Below are 18,868 nucleotides of genomic sequence, written 5' to 3'. Positions count from 1 at the left end.
AGATAACATGCATAAGCTGCACTTTCTACAAAGGTGGCTCAGTCAGTTTTTGGACACGTTATGAGATTGAAAGGCCTCCAGTGTTTAATATTTCAAAGTGAAAAACTCCTGAACACTATCCAAAGCATTACTTTAATGGACTGCACAGAATCTTGTCTTCGGTCCAGGACTCCTACTGAAAACGCCGATAACCAGCACGCTGTGGTTTTCCTCCCGCCCTGTGGCCACGGTACACCCCATCTGAACGCCACCCTCATCCAACCCAACCGCTTGCAGAGCGCGGGCCTGGTGCACAAGCACACACCTGAAAGAGTTCGACCTCCTCAACACACAGCTCAGTCGAGGTCTCTCCCTCTGTGAAATTCAAAGGCGATGCTGAGCAATGTTTCCCACCTTGGACCGGGGGAGGGAAAAAAAACTTCAACAAGAAGAATGCTTCCTCACTACTGCAGATTTGTATAACCTGCGGCCTGGCTCCACCATTCTTCTCGCCATCTCCAGACAAGACAAATCCCTTCACTCGTGTAACAGGACAGCACCCAGCATGCCGTCACTTCAGAGGAGCTGCAGCCAGGGGGTTTGTGGCTTGGCTCTGCACAGGACAGGACAGTCTGCTGTCACCACAGGCAGTGCCACAAGTCTCTGCTAATCTCTGGACTTCAAATGACCATAAAAAACCCCACGCAAAGTTTATTTAAAACAAAGCTGTTGTCTAGATTTAAACAAATGAAGGAAGCAAATGAAGTTCCAGGAAAAAGAACTACTTGTATTTAACAGCCGTACATTTTTTCTGTCTTTCTTCAGGGACAACGAGGGGTTCAGAATTTGATTACAGGAAAGCAGACAGAGCTGGGCAGTAGGAAGACAAGGGCACAAAAAGAAAAACACCTTTCACACGGGGCAAGAAATGACGGCTTGCCGCTCGAAGTGAAATGAAACCCCCTCGTGGCCAGCACATCCCCTCCCTCGCATCAAAGAGTAATGAGGGCTCTCGCCGTGAAAGCTGATCCCTGGAGAGCTGTGCAAGGCCAGCCCCGAGCGCAACAAAGCGCCCGCTGTTCTGCCCTGCCGGTGCCCTCCCCCGGCTCACGCACGCAGGTCAGGCCCGGGGAAGGAGGCGGCTCTACAGACCACAGGCCCCGCTGGCAGGACCCCCGCCGTCCACACCCCGCCGGTCACTCACTGCACAGAAGGAGAAGCCAGGGAGGGTCTGGCGGGATGTCCCAGAGTTCAGCATTTATAGATGCTCTATCGGGCCAGACAGCAGCTTTACAACGGTAATATAACACCTGTGTGCTCCTTCACTCAGCCCTCGGTGCAGAAGAAAGAACAGCGTGCATTAAACTCTCCCGAACAGACCCCAGTCGCGTTCTGCTGATGAAAGACAAGTCAAGCACTCGAGGCGAGCGCAGCAAAACGTGAGGACAGATATTAGTTACTCAGTGTAGAGGGTCACCCCCCCCCCCCCCCAGGCGCACAAACAAAGCAGTTTGCCGAGAGCGGGACTCGTGCCGGCAGGCTGACATCAGGAGGGGCTCAGCTGGCACAGCCCCGAGACCACCTCATCAGGGACTCCCAGCTTAATGACCAGGCGCAGCTGCGCATGAATTAGCGCGACGGCAACCGAGGCCGCGAGCGAAAGGAGGAGATAAGGCGGGAAGCTCCCAAAGACGACTCATTAAAAACCATACGAGAACGAGAGTGCCTGCCAGTCATAGCTGACATCCCCAGCCATCATTCAGCCGCCACGCAGCATCGCAGGTATCTGTATCAGCTCCGCACAGCGCAGCAGCTGCCGAAGTCCCGCGTCAGCCACAGACCAGGACATTACCGCTTCCAGATGCAGGTCAAAACTGGATGCAAAAAATACACGGAAAGAAACAAACCATAAGGGAAGATGCACCTTCAATTGAGCGTGACCACGCGCTATTTTCACCCATTAGATAAAGAAACGCTCCGTTAGAGGTCTTTGCACTCCGTACGCGTTGTCGTCTTGCAACCAAGGAGCCGCTGTGTACAGCAGAGAATAAGCAGCAGTGTGCAGCAGCGATCAGCGCTCTGAACTGGTAACTGGAATGTTGTGGGTTCAAAGCTCCCCCGTCGTACCCTTGAGCAAGGATCTTCATGCCTATTGCTCCAGTCAAATGCCCAGCTGGATAGATGGGTATAAGCTGATGGGAACGAAGCACCCCCTCATATGACTGCCATCACCACGCATACATTTACACAATACCAGCTGATCTAAAGAACATCTGACTAGCCTTTGGGTACAGTATGCACTTAACACTGCTATGAATATAACCTTCAAGGGAATTAATAAAAACTGCAGCAACCACGTTTCCATCATGCCCTGACTTAATAAGGGTAATTAGAAAAACACAGGTTTTGAGGCACAATTTAAGCAAGCCTGAATATGTCTGAGGCAGATATTTCTTTATTGGTAAATTCCGATGCCTAACAGCTCACCTGGGAGACTCAAAAAAGATAACATTTAGATTTGTACAAGAGAAAAAAATCTGAAAATGTTCTCAGCTGATACACAGATTAGTCCGGCAAGAGACCACCTGTTTTCAAGATGTTTGAAAAGACCAGTTTCTAGCATCTTCTAAGACCACTGCACAAGTCAATGAACTGGCAACACTGGATGTTTTTATACTAGAAAATGCCATCTACAGACATGATCTCTGTACCATGGCTTCTTCATCTGGAAACAAGTAACATCAAAAAACAGTATTCTGACAACATAATCAGAGAATGTATTCTTGCCATTTACAAAGTTCTGGTTAAGCATATTACAATAATATAAGTATTCACCAGAGTGCCACTTCTCAGCTTTTGCAGGTTTCAGTAAAGAAAACTCTTTATAATATATAAACAGGTCTCACACCATAAAAAAGGCACTCTGCTTTAACAACTGGAATGTCCTCAAAAAGACCAGCGACATCAGGTGATGTGTGGGGTAGTGACACCTGAACAATTTTTAGCATGGTAATCCAGACAATATGAATAAAATGCTGTAAGAAAATATGCTGAGCAAAACATGAAACTATAACAGCAACCTGTTAATTTCACTGGCTGTTCCTTTCTTGACTTGTTCACACAAAGCTAGGACCTTCATCTGTGAATGAAGTGCCATTTTCTTCATTTGCACAAATTAATTTCCTGCAGTAAGGGGCTGATCTGAATAAAAAAGTACTCCTTGATTATCCATAAGGCTATAATCACACGGCGTTAAGGTTTTAACTCCATTCAGCCAGGAATTTGTGTGGTGCTTGTGGAGTTGGACTTGGGGCAGGAGTAAGGCTCATCGGGAGCCCAGCTTTCTGGATATGATCAACCCCTCTTTGTGAACGTCCTCCACCAGGCCTGTGCCCGCAAAGTCAGCGCACAGAACCATGTTTAACCAGCACGGGAGACCAGAAGCGTCTGCTGACCTCCCGGGAGATTTCGCTTGAGAAAGTCAGGCTTGAGGCACTCCCAGACTAATTTGCAAACAAAAGCCCGTGGAAAACGAAAAGCCGTCGTTTTCCTGAACTCCCGTTTAACCTCGTTGAATGAAGGCCTCTGTTGACCCAGGTGCTGACTTGACTCCCCCACGCATGCACATTACCAAGTGCGAGACTTACCAAGAAACACGCAACAGAGGAAATTAACATGAATAAAAACAGGACTGAACACAGGTGTCTCACACCAGAAAACCAGGGAAAGGAGCGTTTCTTTTAACCAAAAAAATTCAACACGGCCACCCCTAAATCGCAAACAAGCTATGAACACAAAGCAGACAGGACTCAGAACACACCCAGAGCTCACACCGTGCAGACGAGGCACAATGCACAAGCACACCTCCACTCGTTCGTGTGTGTGTCCGCGTCTGCGGTTTGCGAAAAAGACACAGTGTGACCCCCGGCTACACCCCGACGCGTGGTCTCTGCGCACAGGGGAGACACCCGGCGAGAATAAACCCGGAGATGCGGGCTTCTGCTCCAGTAAACCCCCGGCACCCGAGTGCCAGGCAGAACCGGGCCGACCCAAACTTGCGAGTCGCTTTTACTTGGACGTGTTGTAAAAAAAAAATGAATTCCGCCCATCGGCTCAGCAGATGCTCCCGGTAGCGGACTGTTACTACCTGAGAGCAGAGACGGGAATATACAGAATCGGTCCAGTTATTATAATAATAATAATAATAATAATAATAATAATAATAATAATAATAAGGAACAAGTAATAGGTTTATTAATAGGTTTATTCCATGCTGGAAAAAAAAGAAAGAGAACGTTTCGGCCGTGGAGCCTTCTTCAGGTGTATAATTTATTATAATAAATAATAATAATAATAATAATTTCAATTATAATTAAAATAATCACGCCCCCTCCCCAACACACACTCACAGTTTGATTACACGACACCCACTAGCACGACTATCCCGCCCGTTCGGGTCGCCTTTAAATAATAGGATTTCGGTTTGGTGTTGTTTTTTTCCCCCACAACTCGTCGCCTGTTCTTTTAGAAACGGTTTCGTGTCGCTTGTGCGTGATTACTCGAGGGGGGGCAGCCTGTCCAGAAACTTTATTTCGAAACTTTTTTTTTTTAAAGACACTCGCTCCAGTACACACACACAGACACACACACACAAAACCAAGGAGCCTCTTACCTCCCCGGCCGCCGCCGCCTCCCCCGGCGGAACCGTCCGGCGCGTCGCCATCACTTCACCCCCGCCGGGGCCCACATCGAGGGGCAGCGAGGCGAGGGAAAACAAAAAACACCCCCAAAAATAGACGACGACGACAAAACGAAAACTAAAAAAAAAAATAAATGAAGCGGGTCCGATCCGAGAGTTGAAGGGAGAGTCCAGCCCTCCGGAGGGGGGCGCTGCAGGGGGGGGGGGGGTGTCGTTTCCCCCCCGGCGAAAAAAAACAACAACAAAAACAACAACAACAACAACAACATCCACTAGTCCTCCGCGTCGGCGTCCTCCTTCATCTCGCCGGGCCGGGTGAGGCTGGACACCGAGGAAAGAGGGAGAGGGAGAGGAGAGGAGGGAGAAAAGGAAAAAACAGCTGATCTCACCGTGGCCGGGTTTGGGGGGGTCGTGGGGGCGAGTTGGGGGGGGGGGGGCTGTTGTACCCCCGTGTCGCCCCCACTCGCTTTTTTTAATTTGTTTAATTTGACACTCAAGGGTAGTAGCTCCGTAAAGTGGTTTTTCAATCCCATTTTAAAAAACGAGGGGCTGCGATATTGATTCGCGGGGGGGGGGTGTCAACCACTGAGCAACAGCCCCCCCTCCTCCCATCACACACACACACCCCTGCAGGCCCGCAAAACACACTCGTGTCCAACCACACCTGAGGAGAGAGGGGGGGAGACCCGTACCAGCGGCGTGGGCAGGTCCACTGTGCCGATCAGACCCCCCCGATGTGCTGCTGTTCGGGGGGGGGGCGAAACCCGGGAGGTGTGTGAATTATTCGACTGTATAAAACCCGGTTTCCCCCGCGACCACGACCACCACCATCAAGACAAGGAGGGGCCCGGTGCGTGGAGCGGGGAGCGGGGGGGGGGGGAACCCACTCGTGGCCGCGAACACGCGTGCAAGGAGGAGGGGGGGACTTCTGCACAAACGGGACAGTCTCGAGCAGAGAGCAGCAGCAGCAACAGCGTCCCGGATTCACCCCCAGGAAACAAGCCGAAAGTTGGCCACCGAGCAAACTTGGGCGACGGGCGGGCAGGAGAGGGGCAGCTGTCCCGCCGACCCCCTCCTCCTCCTCCTCCTCCGAGGTGCCGTTTATTATTCCACCCGAAAACGTGACACTTTTTAATCCACCAGGCTACTTCACTCCACCACCACCACCACCCTCCTCCTCCTCCTCCTCCCACCCAGCCCACGAAACCCCACGGCCACTCCGTCTCCCGTGGCTTTCCCTTTCTGGGGGGGGGGACACCCAACAACACAAAACCGCCCCCGACAAAGCGCTCAGACCCGCCGGAGGAGGAGGCGGAGATCGTCCACCTACCTGCTTCACCAGCCCGGGGAGACGCGCTCCTGCACCGCGGAGCCGCTCATGATCCGGTTATTTTAATGGGGCAAAAAAAAAACAAATTCAAGTCGCCTCCTCCTTTCTCTTCGCCTGTCGCTGTATCAGAAAACGATATTGTATCGGGGGGGGGGAAATTAAAATCTCCGCTCCGGCGGGCGAGCCGCCTATCGCGTTTCCCCGACTACCTGTTTTGCGGAGCAGCGCACAGCAGAAACGTGGAAAACGTCCATAGCTGGGAAGCCGCTGAGCGGCATTTTTAATTTTCCTCCGATAAGAAGGGGTGCGCCGAATCAAAAACGAGCAAGAAGGAAGAAACGCGGACCACAACAAAACATTTCCTATTTTGTATCCATAGGTAACTGTATAAATAACACAAACACACACACGCGACCCCCCAAAAAAAAAAGGAGAGAGAACGCGCGACTCCGTCCCCTCGCTCCTGCAGCGCGGCTGACTGTGTGACTGACGGCTCTCCGATTCCCTGGAAACGGGGCCCCGCCCCCCCCTCGGCGGCGCAGCCCCCGGCCAATCGCAGCCGCCTTTGCAATTCGCCGTTCGAAATCCGGCCAATCGGGCGCGGCCTTACAGGACGACCCGCGCCGACGGAGGGGCGGGGGGTGAAACCCAATTCCCACCGCGAGTTCAGTTCAGTCCGCTGCCGCGGGGACACAAGGTACGGCTCGCGCGGGGAGGGGTCGCCTCTGCTAGCCCGCCCCTCAACAAAGCGCTCAAAGCTGCACCGCTGCTTTACAGGGATCTAGAAATCAACAGTGCATCGCTTGGCCAAATACATGTGTATTTCAGAGGGGGGGAAAACACACGAAAATCTCATAGGCTTGTTGAATGGAAAACTAGGATATCGTGAGCTTTTAAATCATTCCGGAGAAAATTCATGCCTTGTTTTTTTTTTTTAAAACAAATGTGCTTTCCGACAGTTTTCTCCGTGCATTTTGGTGGGTTATAAGTAGCATTGCACGGTTGCCGTTGTGTCAGCTTTTCCGGGAGACATAGTGGAGGTTGTTTTCACTCAATTCCTGTAGTTCAGTTTACGCTCACTCTTCAGTCCCATAAGCAGAGCCTGTTACTATCAGTAGACGCTGAACTCTGCCCTGCCTTTTGTGTGGAAAGGGAATCACCGTCTGCAGGCTTCGGGCATGTGTCCGCTTAAAGAACAATATCGAGAATTGAGGGTCTGGCGTGCTTCTAGACACATTTAAAGCTCACGCACTGTTCCTGGCATTTCATGACGGAGCAAAAGCCTTACAACTCAATTAAATCTGGTAGCAGCGGAGAGCTTTTATGGATGTTTACTAATACGTAAAAAAAAACTGTTTCGCTTTGATAGAGAGCATTACGGGTTGGCAGGTGGGTTCCATGTAGAATTTTGTGCTGTTAGAACACACTGTACTGTAATGCCTAACTTTCTTTACACTCCTCTCAGTAATAAGGAAACTCCAGATTTCCCCATAATACATTATGTGTCGCCTCAGCAGTTGGTATGAATTTATCCAGGATCTGGGCACAAGACAAGATGCTGCCTTCATTGATTTCAAAAAGCTTTGTCTACGGTTGATTACAACCCCCTGTTATCTGACTCCCAAAATTGCCTCTTTCTGCTTCATCCACAAAGGCGTTGTCTTCTAATCTCAGCGACCAATCGCAGTCTGCTGAAACTCACGCCACTACATGCCCTGCTCAAGCGAAGACCCCCAGGGACTGATCCCTCTTGCTATTTCTTCTGGAAAGCAGAACCGGCTATGTCATCTGCTATGAAGACCACACGGTTCTGTGGAACTGCAGTGTCGGTAGGCTTATCTTTCATTACAAGTAACAGGTTTATTCCATGCTAAAAGAAGAAAGAAAGCACAGTGTTTTGGCCGTGGAGCCTTGTTCAGGTGTGAGCTCACACCTGAGGAAGGCTCGACTGCCGAAACGTTGTGTTTTCTTTCTTCTCTTTTCAGCGTGGAATAAACCTGTTACTTGTTCCTTTGCAGCCTACGCATGCTGACGCAGCTACCCTGCTGAACGTCTTATCTTTAATTACTTACATTACTTAATGATGACCAATTCTCACCTACTAAATGGCCTCATTCAAAGCCTTTAATATTAAAAAGAAAGTGATTGTGTCACAAAGCGTTTGTTGTCAGTTATCCTCAGAAACATCTTGCAGGCAACGTGAACACAGATGAATCCAAAAACCCATGCAAAAAAATTACAAGTTCATACACTCTAGCTAATGGTTTACCTGTTGACTTCTGTGACAGATTAGGTGCTACTTTTCTGTGATACACTGCCTATCATCTCCACTGCTGGTCACCTATGACTTGTAGAGCGGAGTTATTTTTCCAATCGTACCTGTAAACCATGTGCTCAACTCAGCCCCCCAGATGTATTACTTCCATTTGCCTGTACCTCCCCCCCACATGCTCTTCACTGAGGTCATCTCGTGTCTTCTCCTCTGTTTCTCCGTTTCTTACCTGAATTCCCCTCCTCCACAAATGCCTTAAGGGCACCTTTCCTGCAGATATGTGGAACTCGGGCCTCTTATCTTAAGTGGGGAAACCAACACCGCATCTCCAACACACCCACATTAACTCTGTGTGGAGAACCTGTCTCTACACAGATTATCACAAGGGGTATGGTAATGGCTGCAATTAGCTCAGGCTGTATGTGCAATTACAGTCTCCTCGAGAGGCAGCCTATAATATGAAACAAGCAGGTGAGGCTAGTACAGCACTGCGCTGTCTTGTTGCAAGCAGTGTTTAGCCAGTAGTTGGAATATGCATTATAACACACTGGCTTTCAATCTTTCCATGTGTTCAAGCAGTCTGCATGATGTTGGGAGATGCTCAGATAAACAGCTCTAGTAATCACTGTTCTTCTCTATAGCCAGTTTTCAGTGCATGTGATACAGACTGAACACTGAGAGATGCCTTTACTGTGCTTTAATATACAGTAATTCTGGCAGAAACAGTAGTGTGGGTGTGTTGTCTGTAAAAATAAAATTCATAAAAGCCATTTGTTAAACAAAAAAATAGTGTCCCCCAGAATGAATAACAAAGTTGTTCTTACTTTGAACTATCCCTTAAATGTGTCTGCGGTTTATGTAATTAATAAGAACACTGTTTCTAATGAATTCTGCCATAGTGCCATATTCTTGAAGTGTTGGATAAAGAATGTGTTTATGTTGCATGAAAATGTCATCCAGAATTGAAAGGCATATTGTTAACTGTGAATTCGTAAATCCCTCTCCTCATACTGATGTTTCTGATCTGAGCTCTGTTTCCATTCAGGTGCCTTTTTGCAGATTGCAAAAATAATTAAGTACGTTTATTTAAAAATGTTTGATACCATTTTGGATAAAACATCTCCTTTCTGTCTGGTTTAGTGTTGCATTAACTAAATGAAAAGAGCTGCGTGCCACAGTGTTTTATGACATAGTTTTAGTTTTGGCAGCCTGTTGACAGCTCTGTTTATAATGGAATATCCTGTGACATTGAGCTTTGGATAACATTACATAAGCATGAGCCTAAGGTCTCTCCATTACTAAAAAGACATGACCTACTAATGACAGGATGTCCTTGACATTTTGAGCATCATAAGGTTGGTATTCCCTTCCTCTTTGTGTAAGAAACATTATTTCCTGAAAAAGATACAAATAAATGATAAAATATACTTTAATGCAACAGCCTTTCTCCTGGTGGGCTTTTTATGTTGCCTTTTAAAGGATTTTGCCTTTAACTATCGATAAGGTTTTCTTTACAAAAAGTACATTTAAAAGTTATTTTACCTGCTCGGTAACTACAAAATGATTAGAGTTAATCGTTCAATTGGAAAATAATAGAGACAACATACATTTCTATGACATCTGATATATTTAGAAACTGGTGCCTGAAAGAGCTGCATGACCTAGTATGTTATTCTAACCTCAAACACAACTGTGTTTAATAAGATGTCATTTGGAGCACACAAATTTTGAAAGATATCAGAATGAAATAATGAATTTGTATTCGGGAATACTACCTTGTTATCATTGCTGAAATGTGTACGATGAAAAATGAAGCCAATTTAAAACAAAACAGGCATGGCCTGTTTGCTTTTAAAATTAGGCAGGCTGCATCTTTTACCTTCCTGGTATGTGTTCTTACAGAGAGACTTTGTTCTGTTCATGCTTTAGCATTCATTATACACATTCGTTCATTTTTTAGGCCTTATCCGTCATCTTGGTATTTAAGGAATACTTTATGCTCTTCCAGTGGAAACCGGAGTTTACAGTGAACATTAAGTATCATTATTTGTGTGACGCTGAATCTTTGAATTCATTTTAGCCCATACATATTTTAAGTAAATACATGAACATGCTTAAACACCGAGATACTCATCTCTTAAGACTCACATAATTATAGATGTTCTTTGTACCTTTGTTACTGTATATGTTCTCAGTTTTGTTATTTTGTTATTGTACTGGAACAGGGGAAACACAGCACATCCGATTATGCAACAAGCAATAAGCATTCTATACCATCCAGATTAATTCACACCACACTTCTGTATTACTTTCTGAAGATCACATCAGAGCATCACACTAGCACAGAGGACCATATTTGTGACTTCACTGCTCTGGGTCTCATGTGGTTTTGGCACTGTAGTCTTTCTGTCTCCTCATTCATTGCACTTGAAAGGGAATACTCCAGAACTAGGATACTGTAGTAACAGATCACTGATGGTTCTTTATGTAAGAAAAAAAGTGTGGTTTGTTCTCCAAGCCTTTTTATCAAGTTATTTTGTCTGACACAGTTACAGACCCTCCTTTGCTTAAATGCAAATGATTATCAGATCTTTGAATATGAGCGACTGTAGTGAAAGTACAATGTGAAGAGATGTCTCAAGTCAAAGATGTGGCCTGCATTGCAGTGTAGCATACAGAATAATTGTGGTTTCTGCACCTGCAATAATTATGGCTATTCTGCTTTCGTTTATTTCCTTTAAAATTAGCCTTTTTAAAGGAAACTGCAGAACTTAATTGTCACATTTTTATTATATTAAAGAACTACTGAGTATTATTAAATAATGTTAAATTATACCTATATTGTACATATCTGTGGTGATGTACATGTCTAGAAATAGTTTGATGGCCAAAATGAGTTATAATAATATATAATAACAAAACTGCATTTAACAAACTTTCAACTGGAGCGCTTAAATATAATTACATAATTCGCCACTAAAGTGAACCCGTTATGGCTTGTTAACTGTGAACATGAAATTATTCTTATGAAAAACAAAGATGATTTTTGCCAAAGAAAAATGAGGTCCATTGTTTTCTTAGCCTCTTAATTCCCCATTTATTGTTTTTTAAAGAGATGCGTCTCATGTCCAGGTTTAATATCTACTTTAAAAGGACGTCTTTAAAAAAGCTGCCTCTAGAGATGTTTACTGTGTGAGATATAATAAGTTGGTAGGATTCATTAAATCAGTGCAAGTTAACTGTGATATTTCTCTCTCTATGAACTCCATTTCTGTTCTTACATTGAAAACAATATATTTCACTGAGGTTATATCGATATTCTCTGTATATAATTTGTGGAACTTGGACTTTAAATAGTATCATATTTCTCTATGAAATCATCTGGGTGTCTGGATGTCATTGTAGCAGCAGCAGGTAGGGCCAACAGCTGATGGCTCACAACTTGCTGTCTAACATTTTGAGTTTAGTGGTCCATAAGTACAGTAATGTAGCTACAGTTGTGAGAAAAAGTTTGTGAACCCTTGGAAAATTATATGGATTTCTGCATGAATGGCTCCTAAAATGTGATCTGATCTTCATCTAAGTCATAATAATAAATAAAGACACTCTTATTTTACAAACAACACACACAATATTTTACACTGCCATATCTTTATCGATCAAATAGTTTAAACAATCAAGGTCAATGATGGAAAATGTATGTGAACCCTTATATTTAGTAACTAGTGGAACCTCCGTTATTGGCAATAACCTCAATCAAATGCTTTCTGTAGCTGCTGACCAGCCCTGTGTAGTGATTAGGAGGTATTTTGGCCCATTCCTCTACACAAAACTGTTTCAGTTTATGAATATTTTTGGGATGTCTTGCTTGAATGGCCTGCTTCAGATCACGCCACAGCATTTCAATGGGATTGAGGTCAGGGCTCTGACTTGGCCATTCTAAAATACAGAATTTCTCTGTTTGAGCCACTCCTGTTGATTTACTGCATGACCCAACTTCTTTTGAGTTTTAGATCACAGACAGACTCCCCGACATCCTGCTGTAGAATTTCCTGATATAACTTGGAATTCATTGGTCCCTCAATGATTGCAAGCCACCCAGGCCCTGAGGCAGCAAAGCAGGCCCACACCATTATACTGTACTCCCTCCACCATGCCTCATAGTTGGGATGAGGTCTTGGTGTTGGTATGCAGTGTTTCGTTTTCTCCAAACATAACGCTGTGTACATTTACCAAAAAGTTCAACTTTTGTCTCATCAGTCCACAGAACATCGTTCCAGTAGTGCTGTGGAACACCCAGGTGGTCTTGAGCAAACTTGAGACGGGCAGGAATGATGTTTTTTTTGGAGAGCAGTGGTTTCCTCCGTGGTAACCTCCCATGAACACCACTCTTGCTCAGTGTTTTTCATATGGTAGACTCATGAACACAGACGTTATCAAGTGCAAGAGATGCCTGCAGATCCTTAGCTGTTACCCTAGGGTTCTTTGTCACCTGTTTGAGGACTGTACAGCGTGTCCTTGCACTGATCTTTGTAGGACACCCACTCCTAGGGAGAGTAGCAACGGTGCTGAATGTCTTCAATCTGTAAACTATCTGCCTGACTGTGGACTGAAGGAGGCCCAAGTCTTTAGAAATCCTATGTAACCCTTTCCAGTCTTATGAGCTTCAACTACATTTTTTCAGAGGTCCTCTGAAATCTCTTTTGATCGGGCCATATTGCGCTTCAACAGAATTCTGCTGTGAAGAGCAGGTAACCAGAATTGTGTGATTTTCTATACGGCAGGGCAGGTCAGACCCACACCTGACTCCAGTTACCCTCTTTTCAAGTTGTCATTATCCCAGAGGTTCACATACTTTTTCCATCAATGACCTTGATTGTTTTAACCATTTGTTCAATATAGATATGGCAATGTAAAATGTTGTGTGTGTTGTGCGTTAAATAAGACTGTCTTTATTTATTATTATGACTTAGATGAAGATCGGATCAAATTTTAGGAGCCATTCATGCAGAAATCCAGATAATTCCAAAGGGTCCACGAGCTTTTTCTCACAACTGTATATTTTCCATACATTAACAATACTTCTTTGCTAGTTATTGTGTCAAATGGCACATCGATGTCACATGGTCCTCTACCATGTATGAAAAGATTTCTAAGCTGCTGTGGACAGACAAAGGATGACAGTGTTCTGTTTGCAAGTGAGGCACTCTTTAATACAATAAAGCTGAACAATAGGAGGACTCTTTTGACCTTAGTGCAAACCTTTCTGGCATTGTTAAAGGCACTGGACCACAGTTAGTCTGAATAATACACAACTTGTGCCCCACAGAATTTAAAATGGTTATAGAAGGAATTTAAATAGAACACGAAAAGCCAAATAGTCTATATAAGAGAAACGGGGCCTCAGTTGCAGATAAGATCATGTCACTTGATTACATGTTATGTTATTACATGTTACTGTTATTGCTATTGTGTTACTGTCTATTGTCTTATCTTCTGTCCCATTTATTTACTGCACCTGAGTGACTAATGAGAAACACTTTTCATTATACTATGCACCTGTGTACGTTTAATGACAAAGTTGACTTGAATTGAATGTAACTGATGTTTTGGGGTTTTTTTCCGGAGCCAATTGCTATTTAAATACAGTTCCTTTCTAATGCAGTATCAAAAATACTTAATCAGGAGATAATTCAGAGACTAACAATACTGGGGTGTATAATGTAAGATAATGATGATTGATGTATTGTACACTGACAGGGAAAAAAAATCAATTTGTGAATTTTGCATATCTCTTAACAAAGTCTCCCCCAATCATACCCCTTTCTATAATGATCATATTTAGTGTCACGGTGTACCACCGTCGAACCGGCAATTCTTTCAGGGAAGTGTCACAACAACATCTCCTCCGATTCCACAAGTTTATGTCCCAGATGCGTGGTAAAAACAATTATTCTACGCGTTCGACCATCTTTGAATAGTTTCTGAAACTGGAATCAAAAACAACATTTTCTGCCTGCTGTTAAGGAAGAAAAGACACTGTGAGGAACACAGATACTCGCGGTACCGGTTTGAGTACACTAACACGAAACGAATGCCTCAAGACACATAATTTATATCCAATTATCCCCTTTCATATCTCATCTGTGATGCTTGCCAAGAGAGTCGCATACCTAACATAGCCTGAGAGCGTCACTCTCGACCTTCAAAGCTCTTTCTCCTGCGCTAACATGACCCCTGTCGGATTACAGTCCGGAGCGCGGCTGTCCTGCAGAGGGACCGAACAAGTGGCTCCCAGCGCGCCCCGGCCTCGCTGCACAGCCGTGCGGTTGGCCGGCTGGAGCCACGTGACGGCAGGTTCAGTGTGAGGTCACAATGGGCAGGAGGCGCGGGTGGCGTCGCGCTCGGGCGAGCGGCTCTCCGAGGGGCGGGGCGGGGCTGAACCCACGTGCTTTTCCCCCTGCGGTTTTCTCCTTCTCAGATGTGTCAGGAGAAAAAAAAATGTGTCAGGAGAGATCCTGGACGGACGAGCCCCCTCCCCCCCGTCCCACCTCCTTTGTAGTGTTGAATCCCACTTCAAATCCTGTGTAATCTCCCGGTAAAAAGTTACTAGTGTTTAAAATAAAACAATCCCACCTCTGTCTTTTGAAGTCAATGCTGTGGAGGCGAATGGCACCCAACTTGATTTTCGGAGTTTGATTTGGTTTCTGGAAGAAGCGACGAGAGAAATTATGAATCACTGGGTGCTTGTGAAAGATAAATGCTGCCCTGCTTCTATTTTTTATTGTTTCGCGTCTCCTTCTGTGAGACAGGAAATTTCTGAAGCTTTTTATACAATTGTACAATATACAATTATTTTGAATAATTAACCCCAGAATGCAACAGCACCAGAAAGTGTACATTATATTTAGCTATTTTAAATCATATATGAGTAAAGCAATTTAGACTGAATATATCGTGAGTTTCTATAGTCAAACTACGGACCGGCGGATTCAAATGTATCTGCAGTATACAAAGAGACATTAACTGTTTTGTTTTTTTATTTCATCGTAGGAACGAAAATAAAAACGTTTAATCGCTTCCTCACATTATGACCCATTCAATTCAAATTATGAATTTACAAGTGATATTGTGTTGCTCTTAAGTAATGACAAATATTTAGTGTTGGAGTAACTTTAAATAACAATGCATTATAGTAATATGTACATATGGAAGGAATTACTTTTTACATTTAACAAGCGGATGGGAGAAATGTCATTTATTAGTTTACTTAGTAACTATACAGACAATAGAAATCACTGAAAACAATTACTTCTTAAAAATACTTTTTTGTTAAATTTAAAAGGTAATTAGTGTAATTTGCTGCTGTAATGCGTTTTTAAAAATGACTTTCTATTTATACTGCAATATATGATGCTTTAAAACATTGCCTTTGGTCTGGTAACATACTTTCTCTGAAGCTTTCTCTGAAGCTTTAAAAAGTGGCAATTTCTTGTTCTTATTTACTGGAATGCACAGAAATGTTCATCAGAATAAATCTAAAATAAATCTAAACACAGAAATAACATTCCATTCTAATGTGTATCTTTGAAGCTAAATATCTGGAGATTCTTTGCCGTGTGATGATAAAGCAGTTCCTTTTAGAAACCTGACTCAACCTCCTCGAATGAATTTCACGGAGGATAAACGCTTTGCACTCCCCAGAAGACTGGTTTTGACTCATCAAAAAGCAAAAGGCAGTGTTTTAAACACACGGGGCTCAGGTGACAAGTCCGGCAGAAACCAGAAAGGAGCACTCCCGTCTCTTCAGTTCTCTGTCAGACTAGCCCGTCTCTCAGACTCAGCCCTCTGCGCGTTGTGCCGCCGTCGCCCCCCTGAGTAACCGCACGGCGCCCCCCTGCCGGGGCAATCGCTCTCCTGCGGTCTCAGGAGTCCCCCCAAAGCCCCGAAAGGGTTCAGACAAAGAGCAAGCGAGCACGCAGGTCCGACAGACACGTCCCTCGCAGGTGGACGATGAGTGCACGCACCTGCCGGCGAGCCTCCGACCCAGTCAGTGACAACGGCAAGAGAGTCACTGAGCTAGTATCAGATATATATTTTTTTAGCAGGTGCACTGCCATTTTGTATAATAATAATAATAATAATAATAATAATAATAATAATAATTGCTTACACTTATATAGAGTTTTTTTCTGGACACTCCACTCAAAGCGCTTTACAGGTAATGGGGACTCCCCTCCACCACCACCAAAACAGACATGGCACAATGTCACTACGCTGATGAGCATTTGTCATCTACAGGAGGCCCACTGTGCAAGTCACAGGCTAGCAGTGTGTGTGGCCATCGCTGGACACAGAACAGGTTGTACGTCCGAGACTGATGCCTTTCACCAGTTTGCAGATGCTGTCTTGTGGGATTCTGTCTCAGTCCTCTCGGAGAGGCAGGGCAAGCCTGTGCCTGTTCACTGGTCTCCGAGCCCTAGATGCCACATGTCTTCCCGCCATGTGGTTGCTATAACGACAGCTCCATCTCCGAACACCCCGTGACACGGCTAGAGCTAATTAATATTCATACCCATAATTCATAGTGACTGCAGGCTTTTTAAAATCCAGCAGAAGTCTGGAGGGTCTCCCCTGTGGAATTCTAAATACCTATTGACAAAAATGTAATTTTTTCACTTAAATACAAGATATAGAAACTAAACACCAGCTACATACGGAAAATTCCAGACACTATGTACTGACAAAGTAGTAGCTTTTTAGATGTCTAGACAAAGGTGTCCCATTTCGCTGGCATGCTCTAAACCAGAGCTAATTGTTTCATTTGCCCGATGCAGTTGTATTCTTCACCCTTATGGAGAAGCATTGCTCTGCTGGGCTGAAAGAGAATTGTATATATCTGTGCTGGAGGCACAGGGGTGCAGAGGTTGGCGTTGCTGCCTCACAGTGTTGGGGTCCCGGGTTCAAGTCTTCACCTGGGTTGCTACCTGTGCGGAGTTTGCATGTTCTCCCCAAGTCTTCCTCCCACAATCCAAAGACCTTTTTTTTTTAAGATCACTTTATTGTCCAGATACAATGTCTTGCATGAGGAATTTGTCTTTTCGCAGACCCCAGCTTGCTCTCCATGAGACACACAGACAGGGAGAGAAGCTGGGGGTCAGAGCGCAGGGTCAGCCATTTATACGGCGCCCCTGGAGCAGCTGGGGTTAAGGGCCTTGCTCAGGGGCCCAACGGAGTAGGATTCCTCTGACCTACTGGTTGGTTAAGTGGCTTCTGGGAAAATTGGCCCTGGGTGGGAGTGCGAGCGTCTGTGTCTGTGGGTGCCCCGGGATGGACTGGTGTTCCTCCCAGGGCGTACCCTGCCTTGCACCTGCTGCTTGCCAGGACAGGCTCCGGCTCCCTGAATTGGATAAAATGGTTATAACCCGGATGCACATATTTATACTGTGTACATTTGAGATTTTAGGTAAAGGCCGTTTCTCAGAACGTTTGATGGCATTGTAGACTATTTCTAAAATATTCGTCTTTTTTATCACTCTGTAAGATAGTGTGTTCTTAAAGACACGCAAAAGAGACACCTCCTTGTCCTTTCGATTGAAAATGGGTTACTAATGAAGTTAGCGTGTTGGCTAACAGTGAAACATCACAGACATCCAGTACAGTAGCTCCCCAACTATACTCCAATAAACCTGACTAACTGCTACTGTTGGCCTGATTCCACTATACAGGTATGTTCACCACATTCGTGAAAATAGCTGCACACATACAGGTAATCAATGTCTGCAGTCGAATGTGGATCTTACACCTATCTCCATTAGTCCTTCTGTTTTGCTGGTACCTATATGCACTGCTGAAAGACTACTACTTCTGCATAAAAGTTCCTAAAATCCTACACTCAAATTCATTAATCACGACATAAAAATCAATATTACAAAGAAGCTTAATTAAAGTAAAAGCTGTTTTTGAGCAGTGGAAGATGTCTGTGGAGAATAGGACACTTCATTAATTAACTTCACTCAGATCAATTTCTTTATGAAAAACTGCTGCATCAGTTGGTATAAATTGTTTTCTCCTCATCACAGATAACTGCAGACGTGAAATAATTTCGCACACAAATACCGGCTACTACATTGATTTTGGCTTGAAAAACAAGATGTAGTATCTTCTGTGACTTATTGCCTTACTACTAGTTAAAAAAGGTTGTATGACAAAAAAAAAAAACTGTGTTGGAAATGTAAGCTTCAACAGTTTAAAAACCCCAGTGGTCTTAAAATCCACGCTGGGCTGTTCTTAGAGAAAATAATGGAATATGTTTCAAAGATGAAGGGAAACTGGCTAATATATTACATTTCACACAGAGATTGAAACTGACAACATTCTCCGAATTAAGCAATATGAGCATAGAATAGATAGAAGTGTTCTAGCTACTAAGGGAATGTTTTGTTTTGTTAATGTTTTGCGACCAATTGCACTCGCTAAAGGAAATTAAAGGCATTTATAGACCTTGTTCAGCAGCCTTGCAGCTTAGGAGTAGTTCCTAGAAAGTCACATCCATTACAAAGGGAACAAAACTGTTACAGGTAATTAA

At 44.5% G+C, this 18,868-nt stretch overlaps 1 protein-coding gene and 1 long non-coding RNA gene across 2 annotated transcripts in view; both read right to left on the bottom strand.

Moving 5' to 3' along the window:
- The window catches only part of LOC102685199 (rho GTPase-activating protein 21), a 106,339-nt gene extending 99,833 nt beyond the window's left edge, over positions 1–6,506 (bottom strand). The window contains exons 1-2 of the mRNA XM_069191587.1: positions 6,009–6,506; positions 4,652–4,999 (exon numbers count right to left, since the gene is read on the bottom strand). Coding sequence (XP_069047688.1) covers positions 4,652–4,702 — 51 coding nt within the window. The 5' untranslated portion in view covers positions 4,703–4,999; positions 6,009–6,506. The remainder of the gene's footprint in view (positions 1–4,651; positions 5,000–6,008) is intronic.
- A 2,952-nt stretch (positions 6,507–9,458) lies between these two features.
- On the bottom strand, positions 9,459–14,760 carry LOC138239372 (uncharacterized). Its single transcript, XR_011189830.1, has 2 exons — positions 14,454–14,760; positions 9,459–9,675 (listed from the first exon to the last, which is right to left on the bottom strand). It is a non-coding gene; the product is annotated as an uncharacterized lncRNA (long non-coding RNA).
- Positions 14,761–18,868: the final 4,108 nt, after the last annotated feature.

The sequence above is a fragment of the Lepisosteus oculatus genome, chromosome 6, assembly GCF_040954835.1.
Source record: "Lepisosteus oculatus isolate fLepOcu1 chromosome 6, fLepOcu1.hap2, whole genome shotgun sequence".
Classification (NCBI taxonomy): domain Eukaryota; kingdom Metazoa; phylum Chordata; class Actinopteri; order Semionotiformes; family Lepisosteidae; genus Lepisosteus; species Lepisosteus oculatus.
Note: the sequence above shows the minus strand (reverse complement) of the source record. Positions and strands in the feature narration are given on the sequence as shown.